We start from the raw sequence: 25,006 nt of genomic DNA, 5'->3' as shown, positions 1-25,006 counted from the left end.
TTTCTAGAGTTGAGTTCTTCAACACCTTTTCTCAAAGTAAAGCGATAGTCAATGACACTCAATACTTACAGGGTATTACCTGTATAAACAAAAAAATCAAATACACTAAATGCAAAGGAAGAATAGTAAGAAAACTATAAAATCCTAATACTTAAATAGCCCTGTTTTATCATAAGGAAAAAGGAGACTTAAAATTCAAGCAAACATTAATTTAGCATACTAGATAACTTGCTAAAAAAAAAAAAATAATAATAATTAAAAAAAACCCATAATTTCAAAAGATTCTAGAAAGTGTCTCTGTTCCAAACCATTTTGCTAAAGATTCATCTAGACAGGATTATAATCATAAATTTTTATGGATAAAATATATTTCAAAATATTTACAACATTAAAATATTGAATGAATATCCTCCTTTAGAATGAAGCTTCAATGAAAAGAATTTTTATAGATTAGAAATCACTTCAATTTTAAAACTTAATTATTTATAAAGCCATTAAATTTTACCTTCCCTAGACATATCATCTTATTTGGAAAAAAGGAAATGCTCATACAATAGGTAGTACTTTAAAAACTCACATCACAATCTGTAGGTAGTTCTTAGCCAAAAAGTTCAAAGTTTAAGTAAAACGTAATAATAAATAATTCTCATTATCTTCTCCTGACAATCATCCTAATCAATGTTTAGTAAGAATTTAATATTCTCAAATATTAAGGTAGTACCTCCTCAGCAGCTGTTGTATTTCTGATGGCTTGTAAGAGGAACGTGATCTTTGACTGACCTGGGATATTTTCATAGGTTTCCTACATGGAAAAAAAAATTAAAGGTTAGAATATAAAGTCAGAAAAGTTTGTAACTCAGAAATGAAATGAGAAATGGGAAGCACCCATGCATAAGCCATCTGGGTTATTACTGGTTATGACTAGAGTGTCAACAATTTCTATTGTGACATGAAAATATACTTTGAGTAGGTTATGAAAGAGGATATCCATTTACATATTCTTTTCTACCTAGCTTTCTTATACATGTTTCTAAGGTGTCTGTATATTTTCTTACCTTGGGCTCCCTGGTTAATACATTAGAGAGTGAAAATACTGTAGAAAATGATTTAAGGTATTCTGCTGAAAAATAAGTGTTCAACTTAACATAACCTTATATCCTGGGGAATGACTTATAAACATTTGTTAGACTAAATGATATAGAATTAGTTTAAATCACTACTACTTAAGCAGCACCAGATATATACCTCAGATTAAGCAAATCAAAGAAAGGAAAGTGTTCAAATTCTTTATGCTATGTTTTCTTTCAAGCAAGGATTATATTAAAACTATTTTATATACATAAATAAATGGTTACATTTAAGAGAAATCTGGTCAAGAGATTTTTATAACATTTCTAGATCTATTAAAAAGTTTTATGCCTCAGAATAATTTTCTCTTTGTTAATAATATAAAATCAGAAGAAACTAAATAAGAAGCAGGTATCAATTAGAAGATTGTCAATATGGAACAAAAACCAAGTCCCAACTATATGCTGGTCATAAAGGAAGTTGAAGGGAATATAGATTCTTGTGTGTGTTCAAAAATTCTAACACTAGGGGGGTTAGAAATCAACTACTTGGAAATCAATTTAAGAATATTTGGAATATTTCCCCTTAAAAATCTTCTTAGTACGTAAATAATAAATATCATCCACTCTCATTCTATTTCCTTTAAGGGTCTAATGTAGTTAACAAATTTTTTTTAGCCATCTAAGTTCAAAGACCTTGCCTGCTCTCTAACATCGCACTTTTATAATCACCTGGCTTCTATGGACAAAAGCAACGAGATGAACAAGGCTACTTAAAATCCAGGGTTACCTCATATCTTTTAAGTGGTAGATGGCATCCCTGAGATATTGATAGAATCAAAGCTTATACCTTACATGACTTGCCAAGATCAAAGATAATAACAAATGACAGACAGAACTCTAGTCTTCTAAGGCCAACCATACCCTAAATATCTCTGGCACTGAAGGTTCTGAGTTTCATCCCTGGAGGTTCACTCTACTTAACAGCACAGTTCTATTTATGCAGTGCTACGGTTTTCAAACTTCTCAAACCTATCTCTAAGGAAGATCTTCTGATAACCTCAAGTTCTACTCTAATTAAAAGTACACAGGATTAAAACAATGCTGAAAACTGTGCCAAAAAGCATTCATGGCTGAGAAGATGGTCTGAATTTATTTATTCCAAAATGAGATAATTTATGCAAAGATATTCAAAAGCTGATTGCAAAAATGAATATGTAACATGAAATATTTCAATTAATTTTTCCAAAGCAACTAGAAAAGCAGTAAAACATCTTCATTTAAACAGTCTCTCACAGGGAGCTGGGGATATGGCTCTTGCCTAGCATGCATGAGGCCCTGGGTTCAATCCTCAGCACCACCACCACCAAAAAAAAAAAAGTCTCTTACAGTAAAATAAAAATCTCTTTTAATTCCTTGCATGTGGCATAGCCCCAGATACACTGTAAATGCAATAAACGGCTTACGCTTAAATTTCCAGTTTTCTAAATAGTTTTTAAAAAACAAAATCTTCACTAAGCTATCAATCACTTTCAGAAAACCTGCTAACAATTTTGAAGATCTCTGTATCTCTATCCTTGTTCACGTAGAACAAGGATATGGATGTGATTATGCCAATTCCAGTAAAGACTTATAAACATGACATCAAATACTCAATACAATTCCATACTAGATTGTGTTGGTAGTGTTTAGCATGTATGAGTGGCATCTAATTCCTGAGGTTCTCACCATTGCATACAGCCTTAAAGTCTCAGCCTAAATAGGCAAATTTTGTAAGGGCAGAGATGGTATATCTCCAGTACGTCAGAATACAGCAATTGCTATAAAGAATATTTCTAAGACTGTGCCTAGCACTAATCTAGATCGGTTCAGTAAATGTTACCAGTGTGGTGATAAATTTTAATTTCATTTGATTCTACCACAAAGTCCAAATTTCATCTCCCTACTTCTCTGCCCACAAAGGAAAAATGCTTGTAAGTATTCTTCTCACTCATTCCATAAATATTTATGATGAGCCTACCTTGTGTGAGAAGATGGAAGAACAAACTACTTTTACCTCTTAATTCATCTTGGTCCCTCAACAATCAGGCATATTTTTCAATATTATTCTCCTTAATCCGAATGATTAATTTCTACATTATAATCATGAGGAGTCATATAAAACCCATGCATATAATTAATAAAATACTTAAGCTAATATTATATAAAAATGTCCAGTCATGAATACTGTTGACAGTCAACTGGGAATTACTTGTCAATTGTTTATTCAGGCAAATTATTGTATTTTGATACTTGAAGACATTCAAATAATTTCTTCAAGCATGGGAAACATTTTCTGTAAAGTTAAAAAGAAAAATCTTTGCAGGTTTTTTTTTTTTTTTGGGAGGGGGTACTGGGTATTAAACCCGAGGTGTTTAACCAGTGAGCCACATCCCAGCCCTCTCTGAGACAGGATCTTGCTAAATTGCTAGCAGCCTCACTAAATTGCTGATACTGGCTTTGAATTTGAGATCCTCCTGCCTCAGCCTCCTGGTCACTGGGATTACAGGCATACACCATGGTACCTGGCTTCTGGCAGATATTTTAAAAGTAGAAATATAAAGCCTAAAAAAAGCTTATACAATAGGAGAAATTTCAAAACTTATGTTCTGTAGCCCTTCAACAAAATATAATAAAATCTTTTATTGTATTTGGTTTTATATTTGAATACAAATCATTTTAGTCAACAAATTGGTATGTATGTGCCAACTAAGTATTTTTATTTTAACCAAGTAAATTACAAAGATATTTACTAAGTACAAGCCAATTCACTTCAAGGGAAATATTTCTACATTTGCTTTATCAGATTTGATGTTGAATTTTATTTAGATTACTCATAAAAGGCTTATTTCATAAGGCAAAGAAAATGGAGGCAGGTACTGAGATATCCTTAGATGCAGTCAGTTTCTCTCAAATATTTTCCTAAGTAGCTCTATTCACAGACCAACTTAGTACTAATTATATAACACTAAGAGGCTTGCTGCTAGCATTTACTTTTTTGACAAATTAAGAAAATTCTGTATCTCAATACTTACTCCACATACAAATATATTCTCAGGATATTAAAAAAATAATAAAAAATAAAAATGTAGTATCTAGATGTTTTCACTAGCAATAGAGACACTAACAGTACTTATTTCCAATTGTTCTTTATGAGAAAATGTGCTGAATGCTGTTAACTACCCCCAAAGTGATGTAAGTGATAAAAGATTTACAATAGGCACCAATTGGAATTCAAGCTGAACCAGACACTGGTATTTAGTTCAATAGAAGAAAGATTCCCCACTAGGCTTGACAATAGAGACTTAAGCAAGTGGAGGAAAGAGGGAGAATTAAACTAGCTTACTAATTACACTGCTGTTCTGCTTTGTAACACATGGAAATTTCTATTATGGGTTAGGATTAAGAATTTACTTTGGTGGAAAAGTCATCTCTGGAGTTAGTAGAAAGCATCAACATATTTTTTAGGATCATCATATCTTGAGAGCAAAATTGATGTAATAATATATGCATATTACTTCTAAATATAAATGCTACTTTTAAGTATTCTAAAAGTAATCCCACCCCCGAAGTATGCAAAGACAGGCTTACAGGTTAGCACACATATAGCACTATTATTAAGAACAGAACATAAAAACCATAATTATCCATTCATAGGGGGCTGTTTATATAGATAATACACCTTGTCTATATAATGAAGTCTCTAGCTGCTTAAAAAACCTCTTCAGTGGTAACATGAAATACAATGGGTGAAAATCCAAGCTGCAAAATAATGTGTATTGTAAGCCCATTCAAGAAAAAAATGAATGTATACACCTATGTTTGTAAACACACATTTTCAAGAATGATCCAGAATACACTTGAAGAATAGGTTAAAAACTATCTGTGTCCTTTGAATTTTTACCCTGAACATACCTTACATGCACAATGAAAAATTTATTAGGACAAAGTTAACAGTTTTAAAGTGTTGTTTTTTTTTCCCATACAAAAGTGAATTTCCAGTATATTAACTTCACTTATTACTAAACCATTAAGTATGATGTGTAAATCCTACCCCATTCAAAGCACATATTAACAACATTGTCGTTTGTTTAAAAGACAACTCTCAACTCTTCAGGCCAGTTTGGGGGCGGGGGGAATACACACACACACACACACACACACACACACACACACACACACATATGTAAAAATAAATAAAGACCCTCCTCCTTCAATTTCCTTATCTATATGTAAAGTAAGTTTTAGCTCTGTAAAAGTATCTCAAAAATCCCTCCGTGAATCTTATAAAAATCTTCAATCACATGGTTGCAAAGAACTCCACGAATAATAAGTCTGAGGGTCGACTGGAAAGTTTCTCCCTTTCCTCCAAGTATCTCCTACAAGCCCAGGTCTGGACACTGACAATGTCTTCTACGGAACCAGCGTGTCTTACTGCTTGCTAGTCCGCAGGTGTATTTCAAATAATGTCTCTTGAACTATATCCGAGAGAAGGGAGAGAGGTGCAGGTTAGAACTAATGAAACGGAGACTCCAACCTACGGTGCTGGCCCAGTTGGACAACGGAAGTCCCGTGCAGGCCACTTAGGAGGCCGCCAATCTCCAGAGATCAATGAAAAGCGGTCTGCGGGCGCGCAGGGCACGGAGGGGCCGCTCAGGAAGCACCCCCGAAGGCAACTTCTCAGGACTGGGCTGCGTGGACGGGGCAGCGGCTCCTGACCCGACTGGACTCGGGGGCTGAATGGGAAGAAGTGAGGGAGCGAAGGCAGGGCTGGGAGGGAGCAAGAGCAAGGCAGGAGAGGAGCGAGGTGTGGGTCCGGGTGGCCCGGGGGCTGGGCTGGGCGCCGAGCGGACCCGGAGAGCGGGAGGCCGGGCGCGGCGGCCCGCCAAGTTGCGGCCGGGCCGGGCCCGCCGGCGGCCCACCCCCTCGGCGCGGCCGCTCCACACTGGGCGGAGGCGGCGTGTCAGGCGCGGCCGCACGTGTGCGCGGGGCGGCGGGAGGCAACCGGCGCCAGCGCCGCGGCTGCAAGGGCCGGAAGGGCCCGGGGCGCGGCGAGAGCCGCGGGCCGCCTCACACGTGGGCTGCGGCCGCCGCCCGCCCGCCGGCCCGGCCTGCGTGGCGTCGCGGAGTGGCTGAGGCCCGGCGTCCGGGAAGGGGCGGCACGCCGGCCGGGGCCCGGGGACCGGGGCGGCGAGCTCGCTTACCTCCGCCTGTTTCCGGACCACATTGTCGGGGCTGAGCAGGTTTCCCAGGAGCAGGTAGAACTGTTGCTGCTCCGCCGCGGCCGCCGCCATTGCGCTAGGCGTGAGAAAGAGAAGGAGGGAGGGGAGACAGGAGCCGTGAGGCGCGCTGGCGGGCCGGCGGGAGGGGCGGGGGCGGGCCCAGCGCGGGGACCGGCACCAGAGGCGGCTCGGGGCTGGGGGGCCTGGCGGGAAAGGGCGGGGCAAAGGGGAAAGGGGAGGACAGGGCGGGGCCTCGCGCCCTTTCACCCCGCCGCGGCCGCTGGAGCCGGCGCCTCATTGGCCAGGGGGCGGGGGGCGGGGCTGAGGCCGCCTCCTCGGGGGCCGCGCCGATTGGCCACGCTCCTTGCAGTGCCGTCACTGGCCGCGCGCGGCGGGCCGCCGGCTGAGCTGTGGGGGGGCGGCCGACGGCTTAGCCTCCCTCCTGGGGCTAAGGCCGGAGCTGAGACTGAGGCTAGAGCCGGGTCCCGGACTCGACCAGAGTCGAGTCGCAACGGTGGGAAGCGGGAGGAGTCGGCGGGCAAGCCTGGCAGCGGCGAGAGGCCAGAGGCCCGGCTGGGGAGGAGGGGCCGGCTCCTGAGCGCGGGAGATTTCGGCGCCGCCGGCTGGTGGGCCTCCTCCCTGTCTGCCCCCAGCCCCTCCCCGCAGCTCGGCGAACGAGCTCTACCCTCTGGGTCCCCCGCCCCCAGGATTCTAGCCGCGACCCCCCGATAAGGGAGCCCTTCGAGGCACACCTCCCCTTAAAGCTCCCCCACTTCTCCGACGCCTCCGGTGTCAGACCCTCCGGTCTCCCCCGGGGCCATGACTCAGGCCGCCCCTTCCTCCCGCGCGCTCACCAGTGACTCACGCCCTGGGCTTGCCCGGAAGAGGGGTTACTCAGCCCGGCCTCCCGCCCGCGGAGGCCGGGGGACGTCCACGTAGCTCGCACGCCCCCGCCCCGCGAGCCTGGACTGTTCCCTGGTTTGGGGTCCCGTTCTTTCAATGACTGAGAAACTGCCCTCCCTGGAGAGGCAGTGGTTTGTAGGGCTGACCTCTATTAATGAAGTCCACCAGTGCCCAGGGGCCCAGACACCTGGTTTGAGTGGCAGCTCTCTGCATAGGTGCATACAAGCCCAGGCTGCCCTCACTGCCCGGGCTGCCAGGGGCCACGAGATCGGTGTCACACCATCTTCCTTCTGCTGAGACCCTGCTGTGTTCAGTCTATGTGTTGATTGGGCTGAGGGGTGACAGTGGAAGGAAATAATTCACTTTTGCCTCAAAAGGACACTGTATTCCTAGTGAGGAGGTCCAGGTGGGGTGAGATGGAGAGGAGTTCTACACCTCTGGCAGCTCGTAGTATTTAGGGAATTTAATTTCCTATTGGCTATTTCTGCTCTTTGAAAGTCTTCTTAAACATTTGCTCTTAGATGATTTTAAAACTTGGCCTTGTGTCACCTCCTGGCCACTGTGTGCAGAATCTGGGATGAGGCTCTGGGATCCACATGGAGTTGTGATAGCCAGCCAAGATTTTTATGAAGGAATCAAATTGATTAGTAGAATTCCCTCAGTAAGTTTTATCTGTAGCAGTGTTTTAGCTTTGAAAACTTCTCTTCAGGAGGTTTAAGGACCTATATTTGTAGATCTGAAGTTTCTTTTTTCTTTCATCTGTCACATTATTTCTTCAAAAATCAAGCATGTTAGGATTCTAAGGAGGCTTTTTCCTCACCCAAATTTCTTAAAATTTAAGGCATTACATACTAAATCAACCATTTTCAATAACTAGGGTAACAGTGAAAAATTCTCAAATATTTCAACATATCTAAATATTAGATATGCTAACTTAAGTTTGTGGATTTGTCAAAATAAGTGTGCTTGTTTTTTGTTGGTTTTTGTACTGAGGATTGAACCCAGGGGTACTCTACTACTGAGCTACATCCCTAGCCCATTTTACTTTTTACTTTTGAGACAGTGTCTTGTCAAGTTACCCAGGTTGACTGAACCTAGTGGTCCTCCTGCCTCTGCCTTCCCAGCCACTGGCTTACAGGTGTGTGCCACCATGCTTATATTGGGGCACTTTTTTTTTTTTTTTTGATGAGGCAAAGCATGAACTTGGAATTATTTTAGGCTAGAAATAAAACAATTTTGTATTAGTAACTACTACATCAACTGCTAGATCGAAGAATGACATCGCAGTCCTACTTTCACATTGTAAATATTCAATCAAAAGGGAAGAGGAAGATTTATGAGGTTAACGAATAATGAGATCCCCAACTGGAATTTCTACTGAATAGTGGGCTTCCTGACAATAGAATAGTTCTGGTATCCAGAAAACTTACTAAGTGGGTCTCTTATTTTCAGCAGCAGGATTGCCATTTTGGAATATTTTGTAATGCTGAAACTTTCAACAATTTATTGCACTTAACAAGCCCATTTCCCACAGAGGGAATCCTGTTTGTTCTACAAGAGTATTATTTATTATCACTCAGATATTCTATAAAGTTATCCTACAGGAAAATAGGTTTATTTATTTCTCAAGGAGTTCAGATTGTAGAAGATCAAGAGGCTTGAACTTAAGCCTAATGGGTTTGGATCTTCAGTCTGTTACTATTTGTGTGACCTTGCCTCAATTTCTCATCTATAAAATGGGAATATGCACTATAATATTACTAATCACCGCAGTTCTAACATTAAGATGTAGTTGGAACAATGTATATTGTGTGATCTTGCCCAAGTTAATTAACCTTTCTCAGCCCTAGTTTCCTCTTCTTTGAAAAGCAGTGGCATAGTGCCTAGCCCAGAGTAAATGTTAAATGATAGCTGTCATTACTAATATAGATTGAAATCTCTAAAATTTATAAATTTAATTCTGATTGCACATCTACCTGATAGATTATCCCCCTCCCCCCCCTTTTTTTTTGTAACCACTGAGCCAAATCCCCAGCCCTATTTGTTTTTTATTTGGGGTCTCATTAAGTTGCTTAGGTCCTTGCTAAGTTCCTGAAGCTGGCTTTGAATTTGGGATTCACTTGTCCCAGCCTCCTGAGTTGCTAGGATTACAAGTGTGCACCTGGAAAATGATCACATTTTTATACTCCCATTATATAAGCAGTGATTTTATAGTGTTACATGATAATTATGGTTAAAAAAATAATTTCTAAGTTTGAATTTTTTTCATCACAGAGCACTTAAAGTTCATTCCCAGCTTTAAATACTACAGCTGCACTGTTTAGTATGGAAGCTACTAGCAATTATGGCTATGAGATGTGCTTTAAGTGCACAATGGTAAAATGTATACCAAATTTTAAAAACTTAAGAAATTAATAACAATTTTATATTGGTCAGATGTGGAAAAATAATAATTTGAATTAAATAAAATATATTAATAATATTTACTCATAAACCATATTATTAAACATGTTGATATTTTTACCTGTTTCTTTTTGCTTGTTAAATATGGCTACTAGAAATTTTAATTTTTAAAATTACATATGTGATTTGCATTTGTGGCTCACAGTTTATTTGAATGGACAGTACTATGCTAGAGAATAAAGTAAACAACTAGCTGTACACATGGCTTTCCTACATATTTGTACATTTAGATTAAGGAAATAAGTTTTCAACAAAGTGAAATCAATTACCTTACAGTGTTTTCTGTTGCGTCCAGTTTTTGAACTTGATTCTTAGGGATTTGGAGACATGGTACAGTAGTTTATGAGCAGTGTTCCTTGCTTAGGAATTTTCTTCACCTGTTGGTTTGACAAACAGAATTGTGGGCCTTAAGGTGGTAATTAAGAATAGATCAAATTTTATCTTGTAGAATAAGTATAAATTAAATCTAGGACTGGTCAAGAGTTACAGGAAAAGAAATAGATCTTTTATTTTCTTGATGTTGATTGTTTTCATTTAAATGTTGTCAATGGATTTATAAAACATCATTTGTTGCATTTTAAAACCTGAAACAAAAATAGACTCAGCAGAGGAATTTTTCTTTGAACTTAAATGTTTTTTTTCATAGAACACAAATAGACTGAAAGTGAAAGAATGGAAAAAGACACATCATGTATCCAAAAGAGAACCAACTGAAAATGGCTACATTAACATCAGACAAAATAGATTTCCAAACAAAGTGTCATTGGAGACAAAGGAGGACATTTTTATGATAAAAGGTCAATTAGAAATATATAACAAATTTAAACACATGCAACTAACAACAGAGACCCAAAATTAAAACCTGACAGGATTAAGAAAGAAAGAAATAATTTAAAAAATAGTTTGAGACTTCAGTCCTCACTTTCAATAATTGTTAGGTTAGCTAGGCAGATTAATGATAAGTGGAAGCCATGAGGAACAGTATGAACCAACTAAACCCAAGAGAAGCATGTAAGACACTCCCAACAGCAGCAGAGTACACATTTTTTTTCTCAAGTACATATGGAACATTCTTCAGGATAGACCATATGCTAGGCCATAAAACAAATCTTAGTGAATTTAAAAAGGCTGAAATCATAAAGTGTGTTCTGTAACCAGAATAGAATAAAATTAGAAATCAAAAACAAAAGGAAATTTGAGAAATCTGCAAATACAAGGCACACTCCTAAATAGCAAATATGTCAAAGAATAAATCACAAGAGGAATTAGAAAATACCTTGAGATGAATGAAAACAAAAGTATAAATACTAAAACTTAAGGGGTGTAGTGACATCTGTGCTCATATGGAAATTTAGATCTGTAAACACCTAACTTAGTTTCTTAGGAACTATAATGAGAAAAGCATACCAGGCCTACACATAGAAAGAAAGAAATACTAAAGACTAGAAAAGAAACAAATAAAATATGGAATAGAAAAACAATAAAGAAAAAACAATGCAAAATTGTTTCTTTGAAAGATTTTGTCAACAAAATTGAAAAACCTTTGACTATACTGATGATGGCGGTAGGGTGGGGGAGCTAAGACTCAAATACTAAAGAATGAAAGAAGGGACATCATCACCACACTTTCTGACATAAAAGAAAGATAAAGGAATACTGGTCACAATTATATGCCAGCAAATTAGATAACCTAGATGAAATGGATAAATTTCTTGAAAGACACAAATTTTGAAGACTTATTCAGGAAGAAGTAGAAAAATCTGAATCAACCTATAACAAGTAAAATAATAATAATAATTTAAAAAAACTCCACCCAAATAAAAGTCTAGAACCAGATGACTAAACTGGTGAACTCTATCAAACATTTAAAGAATGAATACCAATACTTCTCAAACTCTGACAAGAAATAGAAGCAGCATGAAGACACAGTCATTCTATGTAGCCAGTGTGACCATGACACCAAAACTAGACAGACATCACGAGAAAACTATGAACCAAATTATGAACATTTAGCAATGTTGTCATAAGAATTCTCAATAAAATATGAGCAAACTGAGTCTAACACCATATAAAAAGGATGATCAACCTTTCTATATGTTGTATTTTACGTGTGGAATTTATCCCAGGAATGTAACATTGGCATAACATGAAAATCAGTGAAAGACACCATAGTCATAGAATAAAGTATAAAAACTTATGATCATTTCAACTGATGTGGAAAAAGCCTTTCATATACTCTAATACTTTTTCCTGATATAAGCACTCAACTAACTAGTAATAAAGAGAAGCAGTCTCAACCTCATAAAGTCCATCTATGACAAATTCACAGCTAACATCATACTTGCTAGAGAAAAACTGGATGCCTTCTCCCTGAAATCAATAATAAGACAAGAATGTTCATTGTGCTGGAAGTTCGTTCACAGGTGGCATGATTTAATATAGAGAAAATTCCTAAGGGATACACACACTTAGAACAAATAGAATTAATTCAGACAGGTTGCAGGATATAAGATCAATAATAAAAATCGACTGTGGAACTGGACATTATGATGTATACCTGTAATCCTATCTACTTGGGAGACTGAGGCAGGATTATGAATTCAAGGCCGGCCTGGGTAGAATAGCAAGATGAACAATCAAAAAATGAAATAAAAATAATTCCATTTTCAATAGCATAAAAAAGAATGAAGCAGAAACAAATTTATAAAAGAAGTGTAGGAGTTATGCATTAAATTTATAACATTATTGAAAGAAAGTAGTATAGAAAATCTGAATGAAACACATTTCCTATACATGAGTTGAAAAATAGAAAATTATTAAGATGATAATATACCACTCTCTCAATTGATGCAAGGCAATCTGTATCAAAATTCCAATTGCTTTTTTTAATAAAAGATATGGACAAGCTGATCCTAAAATTCATATGGAATTACAAGAGCCTGAATAACCAAAACAATATCAAAAAGTTGGAAGATTCATACTTCTTGAACTCAGAGCTTACAACAGAGCTACAATAATCAAGACACTGTGGTGTTGGTATAGGAATAGTCACACGTCAATGGAATGAAAGGAGGGTACAGAAATAAACCTTTCAAGTGTCGTCAGTTGATTTTTGTCAAGGGTGCCATGAAGGTTAGTTTATGTTCCAACTTGGCTAGTTTGTGGTGCCCAGTTGTTTGGTCAAGCATTGGTCTAGATGTTGCCATGAAGGTATTTGTGGGTGTGATTTAATATTTATAATTAGTTGTTGTTAAGCAAAATCAATTACCCTCCATGAGGTGGGCAATCAATGGAAGACTAACTAGGAAATAATTGAGGTTCTGGAGGAAGAAGCAAGTATGCCTAAGATCACAAGAATAGTAATTCTTCCTGAGTTTTCACCTGCTAGCCTGTCCTGAAGATTACAAGTTCAAGACCATTACCTTAGTGTCTAGTTTGCTCGCCTGCTGGCCTGCTTTCTAGGTTTTGGCCTTGCTAGCTCCTATAATGATATGAACCGATTCCTTAAAATAAATCTATAAATATTTTTCCTGTTGTTCCTGTTTCTCTGGAGAACCCTGACTAAACAGGTGCCAAGGCCATTCTATGTAGAAAAAGTAGTCTTTTCAACAAATGTTGCTGGAACAGCTGGATATCCACATGCAAAAGAATGAAGCTAGATCCTTACCTCACACCTTATAAAAAGCCTCAAAATGAGACATAGACTTAAACACAAGAGGTAGAACCTTGAAATTCTTAGAGGACTACATGGGACTAAATCTTCATGGTCTTGGATTAGGCAATAGTTTTTTAGACATGAAACAAAATCAAAAATGACAAAAGAGAGTTAAATTAGATTTCACAAAATTAAAAACTTTTATGCTTCATAAGAAAACCATCAAAAGTGAAGACAAGTGAAACACAGTGACACATGCCTGTAATCCCAGCAGTTCTGGAGGCTGAGACAGGAGGATCACGAGTTCAAAGTTAGCCCCAGCAATGGCAAGGTGCCAAGCAACTCAGTGAGATCCTGTCTCTAAATAAAATACAGAAATAGGACTGAAGATGTGGCTCAGTGGCCAAGTGCCCCTGAGTTCAATTCCTGGTATCCCTCCCACCAACAAAGAGTGAAGACACGAAATAGAAGGGAATAAAACATGCAAATCCTGTGTCTTCCAAGGGACTTGTATCCAGAAAGTGTGAAGAATTCTTTACATTGAACAACAATCCAGTTAAAAAAGTAAGCAAAACATTGCATGAACATTTCTGCAAAGAAAATATACCTGAGGCCAGTAAACACATGAAAATTGTTCAACATCATTAATGACTAGGGAAATGCAAATCAAAATCACAATGAGATATTACTGCATATCCATTAGGAAGCTTTGATTAAAAAAGGCAATGACAGGTGTTGGTGAGATTGTAGAGAAATTCAGACCCTCATACTCTTTCAGACCCCCTTCTTATGGGAATGTAAAAATCTTGCAGTTGGTTTGGAAAACAGTCTGACAGTTCTTCAAAAAGTTATGCATTGTTACCATATGATTTAGCAATTCCATTCCTAGATAAACACTCAAGCAAAATTAAAACATATTTACACAACAACCTAACATGAATGTTCATAGCAACATTAGTCATAAAAGCCAGAAAGTGGAAATGTTCAAACCAATCAACTGATGAATGGGTAAACAAAATATGCTATAACTATGCAATGAGATATTATGTGGCATTAAAAGGAAATACATTACTGATACATTATATAACAAGGAAGAACCTTAGAATCATTCTACTAGGCTGGGCACTGTGGTGCATGCTTGTAATCACAGTGACTCAGAAGGCTGAGGCAGGAGGATCACAGGTTTGAGGTCAGTCTCAGCAAGAGCCTAAGCAACTTAGTGAGACCCTATCTCAAAAAAAAAAATAAAAAGGGCTGGGGATGTGACTAGTGGTAAATCCCTAGTACCAAAGTAAATAAATGAGCAAATAAATAAAGTCATTATACTAAATGAAATAAGTTGGCCATAAATATCAGTTATTTTTTTTGTTCCATATACATGAAATGTCCAGAATGAGCAAAGCCATAAACACAGAAAATTAGTGGTTGCGTGTGCCTGGGGATGGAGAAGGGTGGGTAGGGAACAGAAGGGGAGGGAAGGAGAGACTGCTAACAAATGTGGAGTTTCTTTTGGGGGACGATGAATATGTCCTCAAACGTGATAGTGATAATGGATGTGCAACTGTCAATACACTAGAACTCGATTGTGCACATTAAAGGATGAACTTTATGATATGTAATTTATATATCAATACAGCTATTATTTTTTAAAATGCTTTTCCTTATAGAGCTGAAGGAAATCAATGCAGTCCTCAATTGCTTTTTTTTTCTTACTTTCACAGTATTTTTACTTGGCTGAGAGTGTATGGATAACATTCATAACCCTTGAACCCCTGAGCCTTCCTGACCAGTACTGGGGGAGAGGGGGTTAGGCAATTCAGATATGAGTTATCCTATTTTTCTTCCCACCTCTTGGCTATTTATTGCAAATATCTTACAGTTTGGACACAAAGGCATGCTCATTTTGCCTTATGCATTATGATGACATAGATGGTAGAGAATTGTGACATCAATCCACATCTCAAATTTGCAGATATTGACAGGACAGACTTTTAGCAGTCTATAGTCCAAGAGGAAGAAAGTGACATTATAATAGTTCATACTCAATTATCCACTCTATGTGTGGTGCTGTTTTGTGCCACATTGAACTGCATTAGTATTTTTTAATGAACATTTCATTAAAATGATGACTTTTTAACAGGCACCTTTGATGACTATTTGATGACTATTTAACAGGCACCTTCTCTGTGGTAGGCACTGCTAGGCTAGGTTGCAGTGAGCCTGCAGACTGGGTTCTCATCTTCATGGAGCCTGCAATCTTTGGAGAGAAGTTAGATAATAAACAGAAGGACGATGATTTCATTTAATGATAAGTGAAAGAGAAGGATAGTAGGATCAGAAAGACTAGAGTAGGGTGGGGGGATACTTTAGGGACACAGTCTTTTGAGGAATAGTGAGAATTGAGTTGAAAAATGAGACAAGAAATGGAAGAGTTTCTCCAAAGCAGAGGAAACAGTACAAAAGCTTGAAGGCAAAAGTTTATCTGGCACATTTCTGGAAGGAAAGGGGGTGTCATTGGAGGGCAGAGAGCAAGGAGGGGAGGGCTTGGAGGTAAACAGAGGCAGGTCACCTAGGGGTTGCTCAGTGATGTGCCTTATCCTGATGGGAACTGGAAGTCACTGGAGGTTTAAGAAAGACATATGACCTAAAAAAACAGTTTTAAAAGGTCATCCTGCCAGCTGCATGGAAAGAGACCAGAGGTCGGAAGGTGAGGAAGCTGAAGGAGCATCAGAAGTCCATCGCAGCTCTGCAAGGAGACCGTGGCTTGGTCCATAATGGTGCCCCAAATGGTCAGTTTTAGTTTCCTTTTGAAAATCAAGCTGGATGCAGAGGTAGACCCAAATTTTGTGAGACCTGAAACTTACACAATTTGAGGACCGTCTCTAAGAAAAATGAAAAAAACTGAACACAAAATTACACGGAGGGCTTTGGGTGGTCCTAAGCAAGGGAAGGACCCTGAAGGGTAGACTTCATGAGCTTCATGATGAAGCCTCCTTCAGTGGGGGGTGAGGTTGGAGAAATCAAAGGTGCTTGGGACTCAGGCCTGAGCCACTGGCATGCCATTGGGATGCAGGAGGAGGAGGAGGTTTTTAGGGGAGACCTGGAGAGAAGAAAGCAAGCACTGGGGTTTCCTTCATGGTAAGTTTGAGGCGCACAGTAAGCAGCCAAGTGATGTCCAGCAAGCAGGTGAACAGCAGGCATAGGACCAATGAGAGGGAAGGGCTGGGAATGTCGAGTCATCACTTTATGGCACTTAAAGTTGGTGGAAGTGGATGACATCACTTTGGGAAGAGAAAAGAGACTCAGCCAAAGACAACCCAACACTTAGTGATCAGGCTAAGGAGGTTTAGGGCTCATACGGAAGGCAAATATAAGGAGGATCTGGTGGTGGTACCTTTGACATTGGTTACCTTGCAATGATTGGAAGCATTTCTTTTAACACTTAGGAATTCACCAATGAATGTAAAGATAGTTGGAGGAACACACAGGCATGAAGGGAAAGAGAAGTCAATCACAGACAAAATCTTTGATAGAGGAGAGTGAGGTTTAGTGGGTGTGAAAGAAATTATTATATTTTCCTCAATCATTTAGCCATCCTACCATCTAATCTACTTCCCTGCCTCTCACTTAGTGACATTGCTTTAGATCATCATTTACAACCTGGGCAGTGATGGAAGGCAGAAGGACCTCAAGTTTGAGGCTAGTCTGAGGAAATTGTGACATCCTATCTCAAAATAAAAAGGTGGGGGAGGTAGTGCACTGGGGGTGCACTTGCCTAGTGTGCTTGAGGCCCTGGCTTCAATTCCCAGTTTTTTTTTAAAAAATCATCATTTGAAGAAATTAGATCAAATTAACACTCAGTTATCAAAACACTCCATCCTCCCATTTTCATCTAAGTATCGATGTCATTAGTTTGTTTATATTTCCATTTTTGCTTGATTATTCAGAGATAATGGCCCCTATTCACTTAAAAAATGTACAAATATAATAGGAAAAGTCGAATTTTTTTTTTTTTTTTTGGTGCTGGGGATTGAACCTCAGGGCACTTAACCACTGAGCCACGTCCCCAGCCCTTTTATGTTATATTTAGAGACAGGGTCTCCCTGAGTTGCTTAAGGTCTCACTAAGTTGCTGAGGCTTTGAACTCATGATCCTCCTGCCTCTGCCTCCTGAACCGCTGGGATTACAGGTATGCACCACTGTACCCAGCGGAATATGTTTAAGGTCTATCTGTCTCGTAGAATCAGAAAGCTATTGGAACCCTGTGATAACAACGGTATTGGCCGAAGCATACTAAATTAAAGCAAGAAGATAGAAAGTGAAAGTGCACGTTTAAAAGTAGGTGCCTTGGGGAGAATTTTCTGAGGGTGAGCTTGTAGCATCTGCAATGTTATCAATGGCTTCATGAAAATTAATTTCTGGCAGAGACACATTATTTAAAGTATGAGTAGAAAAATGTTCAAATACTTTCATATGTTAGATTTTACATTCATAATAATAGCTAACAAGTTTTTAATCTCTCTGTTTCACAGCCTTTTGTACTTTATCATATTTAATTCTTATATTTAATCAGTGAGGCTTCAGCCATTTTGTCAGGAAAACATTTTAAACTTTTATTAAATCCTTTGTAGCCTTTTGAAGCTATGCATCATTTTCACCTCTCTGAGGGAGGGTGCAGAGTATGAGTTGGCCCATGGGGTCCCAAGTTTCCTGGCTGCAGCTGTACCCCTAACCAGCTGTGCTTCCCCAGGCCTGTTTCCTCATCTGTAAACTGTGAGTTGGACTAGATCCCTGGTGTCTTCGCAGCTCTAGCATTTGAGCATTATCAAGTCAGTGATCACGCTGTTGTGAGAGAGGGATGACCAGAGAGTTCACAGGGCTGGCTTGCCCTGGAGCTCAGGTGCTCTGGGTCTCTGGGGTTTGAGCTCTTCCATCTCCTCTCTCTCTGCCCTCCCCCCAGGGCCTTTTGCATGCCAGGCAGACCTTCTACCACTGAGCTTCATCCCCAGTCCTCTGCCTGCTCTTTAGAGCCACCGTCCCACTTCTTCCCCCCGCCAGTCAGCTGTCACTTATTGTAGCTGCCCACATAAAATAACAGCTGTCTTTACTCGTCACCTACTCTCATCTGGTTTACTATGTGTCCTGGAAACCAGATGGCCACGTGCAGTAGGTACAGAGTAGGAAACAGAGTGTAGTTCCTGAAGGAGAGCATGCATGACCTTTATGGCAATTATCTGGCCACTTTGGTACTTTTTGTTTGAGGGTTTCAAAACCACGTGCCAGAGTTTTCACTCTCCTGGAAAGCTGACCAGTGCCCTAACCCAAAGCTGTCTCCCATATTAGCGCTATCCCTGAGGGTCCAACATACATACTCATGACCTCTTCTTCAGTGACAGGACAATACGGCAAAACTGTTTAGGAAGGTTTGCATTGAACATCTATTAAAGGCATTGCCACTTGACGAGTCTGTCCCCCCTGCCCAATGCCTTTGTGAAATGACATTTTGGCTCCACACCTAGTTAGGAGGATCAGTTCTACGTGGCACCATTGAGCAGGTGGGATCATTAAGTAAGTAGTGTTTTGACTACTTAATGATGATTTAGTTTCCCCACAAGGACGATGATTTACCTTTTCCCCTCATTTACTTAGTGACCTCTGAAAACTAAGATAAAATGGGCTTAGCCTTTGAACAGAATGTAGAAGGGCATACTATAAAAGGCCTAAAATAAGGACTCCAAAGTCTTTCAACAGAACATCTTGAGACACTTGAGAAATTAAAGCCACTAAGACTCGGTCTACTTTTAAGCACTTCTTTACCATAGGAAAACAGAGTGGGAAATTCTGCCGCTTTGGATTTTGATTATTTGGTGAACAGAAGGTAAAATGATCAAGAAATAAATATTATCATTGTAGAAGAAAATAGTAAGGGCTTTTTTGTTAGGGGGGGAAAGAAGAATAGAATTTGCAAATAGGCCGGAACAAAATCCATCTGGTGATTATAGACTTACTTGGGTGCCGCAAAGGTCCTGATCAGGGAAAACAGCTGTGCCCATACATGGGTCCTGGAAAGGTTTCTCCCCGGAACCACCTGAGTGAAAGAAAAACTCGTCTCTCACTGCTCTGGGTGGCTCACAGGTCATTAGGCCAGTGACCTATGTCTCTGGCGACCCTAGTCAAGCAGTGCTTTCGCCATTCAGCCAACTTAAGGCTCAAGCCCAAGGAACGGTGAGCAGTTGTGATATCTTCACTCATTCCTCCCCCTAATCTCGGAGGTTCCTTGGAACCTTTCTCTGATCTTCCCTCTCTCCCAGGTCCTACTCTCCTGACTCTGGGAGACAAGAGCCTTCAAGGAACCTTCTAGATCTCTCACAGAAATACTTTCCTTCCAGTATCACACTAATTTGTTTCTTGGTGTGAATTAAGTTCTTCCATCCTTTCAGCTAAAGGTGAGGTTTGGGGATTACTTACAGTAGCCAGGGCTGTTCCCGGCACTATGGTGCCCCGGTCATGGGATGTCACTAACCCCACAGTTCTGACCTCGTGGCTCAGAGAGGTTGCCGTGGAGACACCTGACCACAATTATGACCCGTTGCAGGTCAGCAGCCTCATGCTGTTGGCCAGTTCAGTTTCAGCCTCGCCAGCCCAACTGTGGCTTTAGGTCCAATGGGCCAGGCTGAGCCTGGCCAAAACCATAGTAGGGAAGGGAGCTCCTGGCCCCTGAGGTCTCCAAACTCATGGTGTTGAGGGCGGTTCAGACTGGGCGTTGCTGTGTCATTGACTTTGGTTTTGAAATTGTATGAGTGGCTTCTTTACCTGTAGATTTGATTCTATTCACTTCTCAATACTGAAAGAGGAACTGATCTTTCCAGTAGTCAAAGATGAATTTATATGGAAGGCATAGGAAATTCCATATTAAACAGGTTTATACTGTCCTGGTTCTTAATACCCCAGTTTTGCTACATTTAGTATTTTACTATTCTGCTCATTGACTCAGAGAATTAACTAAGAGCCAAACTCCACATTTTTTATTGGTTTCATGAGCCTTGTGCAGACTCCTATCTGTGGTCATGCTTTTTCTTGGCCGCATGAGATCCTCTGCCAGGGTCTCTCCGCTGAGCCTGCAGGTTCTCTAGCACTGTCTCTCGCTTCCTAGTCCTCACTTGCGTCTTATGATGTTTGTTCTAACATTTTGGCTCATGGGCAGGTGTCCTCATGGCATATTGATCAAGGATCCTACCAAGAGTCCCAAACCAGAATTTATGAATGCCAGGTCAGGCCCCCTGGCACACACCTGTAATCTCAGTGACTCAGGAGGCCGAGGTAGGAGGATTGCAAGTTGAGGCCAGCCTGAGCAAACTTAGGCCCTGTCTCATAATAAAATAAAGAGAACCGGGATGTAGCTCAGTGGTGGAGCACCCCTGGGTTCAATCCCCAGTACTGGAGAAAGAAAACAACAAAACAATGACTGAGTGATTAACAAGGTAACAAGGTGATTGTGAAATGTTTGGAGAACATTCTGCAAGGATGAATCCTGGAATTTCCTCCTGCCTCTAGGATATTGACCAGTTGCTTGGGTTTTGCTAGTGGACCTTGTCTGCCCTGGCTGACCCTGGAGCATTCCCAACCTACTCCAGTGATTGGACTAAGGGGAAAATTTATTGATCTTTTCATCAGCAAACACACAAAAAATGACCATGGGAGAATACTGAATAGGAAGCATCACAGTGGATAAAGGAAGGCTGGGAATCAGGCAGTAAGAGGACTGGGGGCTACCTGGCATTATGACCCTGGTGCTCATAACTAGGCACAATTGGACAGTGGAGTCTTGGATAATGGAAAAATCCCAAGACCTGCTCTCTTTTGTAAAATGTCAGGTAGGTAGGCTGACCTTCTCAGTTTAACACTAAGCTTGGCTCCTTCTGCCTGGTCAGATGGCCTTCACAAGTCCCCTTCAATACTCCTGATCAGGGTGGCCGTGTGCATGGTGGATAACATAAAGGGCCCTTTGTTAATGAATCAGAAGATCAGCTGTCCTTAAAACAGCTAAAACACTGATGGGCTTGTGCTTTGATCAAGTGATCAACTGTGCAGCATTCAGCCACCCGGAAGTAGTCGGGATTTCTCACTTGAACTCCATCGACCCACCCACAAACGATACATGCTATTCCCCTCCTTCCATCCCTGCTTTTATTTGGGGGAATGTTGGTGTCTATGGACTTAAAGGAAATTACTTTAAAAAATCATTTAAATACTCACATTTCATTACAGCTCATTGCAGAGATGGAGGGAAGCGGGGCTCCCACCCAGGCCTGCGCCCTCACTGTGTGTGCTGGTCCTTGGGCCCTGCTGGGTGGCTTTTCTGCCCAGCACGGCTTCATGCTGGTCACATGTTTGGTGAGGCAACCCAGCAATCCCTTTGTAGCTGGGTTGAAGGTGGACCCCCCTGAATGTTGTAATTGAGATAAACCTGGGTTTATTTTTCCAGGCAATAATTTCCAAGTGTCACAGGAAGAGACGCTCAGCGGCCACTGGCTCGTTCTGTGCTAGCTGGTGCATCAACACAAAGAGCCAGCTCCGCAGGACTTGCCCCTCAAACAAAGGACCGGCTTGAGATACAGCCCCACAGACCCACTGCTCACAAATTCATCTATAGGGAGAGTGGGGACCTTGTGTAGCACTTTGTCCTCAGTTTCTGTTCTGTGAAAAATCAAAACTTCAGGGGTGGGGGGGTCATAGCTAAGAGAGTTCCATCCCCAGCATTGAAAATAAATAACAGACTGACAAAAACTTCAGACATGAAACTCCTTTTAATCTGCAGATTTGTTGAACTAGAAAGGAACAAAAGAATTCTAGTTCATACAATTAGGACTCATGTAATTCATATAATAAAAGGAGTAGAGCTAAAGCAATCCAGAAGAGAATAATCTAATCTGTACTTAACCTTTCAAAAGTTATTTTTGTGGAAAAATATCCAAGTAGAAATTTCTCCAAAGGAAATATGCAAATAGCCAATAAGCTCATGAAAAGATGTTTCACGTTAGTCATCAGGAAAATGCAAATCAAAACCACAATGAGATACTACTTCACACCCCTTGAAGTGCTAGAATATTGGAGAAATTAGAATCCTCTTATACTGCTGGTGGGAATGTAAAATGGTACAGACAATTTGGAAAACAGTTTCACAGTTGCTTGAAAAGTTAAACAGAGCATGCCTATAATCCCAGTGACTCAGAAGGCTGAGGCAGGAGGACCATGAGTTCAAAGCCAGCCTCAGCAACTTAGCAAGACCCTGTCTCTAAATAAAAATATAAAAAAGCTGGAGATGTGACTCAGTGGTTAAGTGCCCCTGGGTTCAATCCCTGGTACTCCCCCCCCAAAAAAAAAGTTATACAGAGAGTTAATACCTAGGAGTAGCAATTCCACTCCTAGGAAAAGAAAGTATGTTGACACAAATACTGGTACATGAATGGTCATAGCAGTATTATTCATAAAAGCCAAAGAATGGAAATAAAATAAATCCGAATGTCCATCAAGTGATGAATGGATAAATAGTATATGGTCTAAATCCTACACTGGAATATTATTCAGCAACAAAAAGGACTGAAGTTCTGATAATGCTACATGGGATGATCTTCAAAAACAGTATCCTGGGATGGGGTGTTAGGGAAGAATAAGAGTACTTTGGAATAGACAAAGGGGAATGAAGGAAAGGGAGGGAAATGGGAATAGGAAATATAGTAAAATGAATCAGACATTACTATCCTATGTGCATATATGATTACACAACCAGTATAATTCTACATCGTGCACAACCAAAGAATGAGAAGTTATTCTTCATATATACAATGTATCAAAATACATCATACTATCATGTATAACTAATTAGACGAAAAAAAATACAGTATACTCAAGGAAAGAGGCCACAAAAGACCATATATGATTCCATTTATGTGAAATATTCAGTATTCAGAATAGACAAATCTAGAGAGACAGAAAGTAGGTTAGTAGTTACTTAGGGTTAGGGTGGTTGAGAGGAGAGAATGAGAGCTGGAGAGTATAATGGGCTTTTAAAGAATTAATGAACATGTTTTAAAATGGATGGTGTTTGGGCTGGGGATGTTGCTCAGTTGGTAGAGTGCTTGTCTCACATCTATAAGGCCCTGGGTTCAATCCCCAGCAACACACACACACACACACAAAGGATCGTGTTTATGATTGCACAACTGTAAATACACTAAAACCCATTGAAATGTACACTTTAAGTGGGTGCATTATATGGTATATAAATCATATCTCAAAAAGAGCAAGAAAGAAGGTTGGGGTTATAGCTCTGCGGTAGAGCATTTGCCTAGCATGCACGAGGCCCTGGGTACCATCCCAAACACTGAAAAAAGAAATTGGGGGGAAAAAAAAGGAAAGAGAAAGATTTCTCTAGGTCTCTCTTCTTAGTTTTTAATCATAGTGGCTGCTAGAAAACTCTTTCTTAGATTTAGCCTTTTTCTTTTTGCTTACACTAATCAAAACTTGTTTAGTTTTGGGTAGAGGAAAAGAGGTGAAAAACTCCCTGTCCTGAATCATAATTCCTGGACACTCAAAGGTCATTCTGAGCCATTTGGAGGAAACCATTTTGGTGCCTTTACCTTTCCCCAGAGGGCCATTTTACTGTGTGGTTCACCTGTGCACTTCTTGGAGCTTCTTAACCACTCAGAGCTTCAGCATCTTCATCTATTAAATGAGACTGTTGGACCAGATCTCAGAGACCCTCTCCAGCTCTGAGGTCCTGGGATGAATGTCGGTATTCTTAGGGAAACGTGAATGTGGAAACGCAAAGGTGTTTTCAGAGGGCATGCCTGTCGTCTGCCGTTGAGAAGAGGGTGAAGCTGGTGGAGGTGGCTGAGTGTTAAAGTCAGTGAACACAGCACCTTGGATGCACAGCAGAGGGCGAAGAGAGTCTGGAGACTTGACCTCTGCTTTTGTGACTCAGGGTAAGAGTCTGCAGAAGCCCATGACCCCCGTGTGCATGTTCTCTTATATGAAATAGGCATCATATAACCTCTCTCTTAGGATGTTCCTAAGGAAAGACTGAATGAATACGTACCATCGAGATGTGAGACCATGACAACACTGCATTCAAAAGTGCTGAAATTCAAACAGACCTTTCATACGGGGAAATCTGTGTTACCTGAGTTTTTTGAACCCTTTCACTTTGATGTCTTCATCTCCTTTTAAACTTAATGAATATGACAGAGTGAAACATAAAGCAACCGTGAAAATAAAAGCTTAAAGAGACCACAATTAATGTGAACAAAGCTAAAGAAGAACATTTTAAAAATTAAAATATTTTCCTTTCAAATCCAGCTGTGTGAGGGTGGAGAAGGGAGCTCAGTGCTGGAGAGTACTTGCCTTGAATGAGCACAGGTGTGTGTGTGTGTATGTGTGTGTGTGTGTGTGTGTGTGTGTAAGGGGGGGCAGGGGAATCCTTTCAAGTTCAGCTGTGTAAAATACTATGTTATGGATCTGGTGGCACACACCTCCAAACCCATCAGTTTGGGAGGCTGAGGCAGGAGATTCACAAGTTGGAGGCTGGCCTTGGCAACTTAGACTCTGTCTCATAATAAACAGATAAACAGGACGGGAACATAGCTCAGAGGTAATGA

At 40.4% G+C, this 25,006-nt stretch overlaps 1 protein-coding gene and 1 long non-coding RNA gene across 6 annotated transcripts in view; one reads left to right on the top strand and one right to left on the bottom strand.

The window, feature by feature from the left end:
* Ipo5 (importin 5) overlaps positions 1 to 6,546 on the bottom strand; it is a 44,769-nt gene extending 38,223 nt beyond the window's left edge. The window contains exons 1-2 of the mRNA XM_078016235.1: positions 6,311 to 6,546; positions 722 to 802 (exon numbers count right to left, since the gene is read on the bottom strand). Coding sequence (XP_077872361.1) covers positions 722 to 802; positions 6,311 to 6,400 — 171 coding nt within the window. The 5' untranslated portion in view covers positions 6,401 to 6,546. The remainder of the gene's footprint in view (positions 1 to 721; positions 803 to 6,310) is intronic.
* The window catches only part of LOC144365200 (uncharacterized), a 59,729-nt gene continuing 40,817 nt past the window's right edge, over positions 6,095 to 25,006 (top strand). For 2 of the 5 annotated variants that reach the window (XR_013423492.1, XR_013423491.1), the window contains exon 1: positions 6,096 to 6,364. This is a non-coding gene — a long non-coding RNA (uncharacterized LOC144365200). Of the gene's footprint in view, positions 6,365 to 25,006 lie in introns of all 5 variants that reach the window. The other 3 variants (XR_013423493.1, XR_013423494.1, XR_013423495.1) reach the window with 3 other exon arrangements.

Source organism: Ictidomys tridecemlineatus, chromosome 6 (assembly GCF_052094955.1).
Source record: "Ictidomys tridecemlineatus isolate mIctTri1 chromosome 6, mIctTri1.hap1, whole genome shotgun sequence".
NCBI classification, from domain to species: domain Eukaryota; kingdom Metazoa; phylum Chordata; class Mammalia; order Rodentia; family Sciuridae; genus Ictidomys; species Ictidomys tridecemlineatus.
The sequence above is the reverse complement of the archived record's forward strand: the minus strand, read 5'-3'. Positions and strand labels throughout refer to the sequence as shown.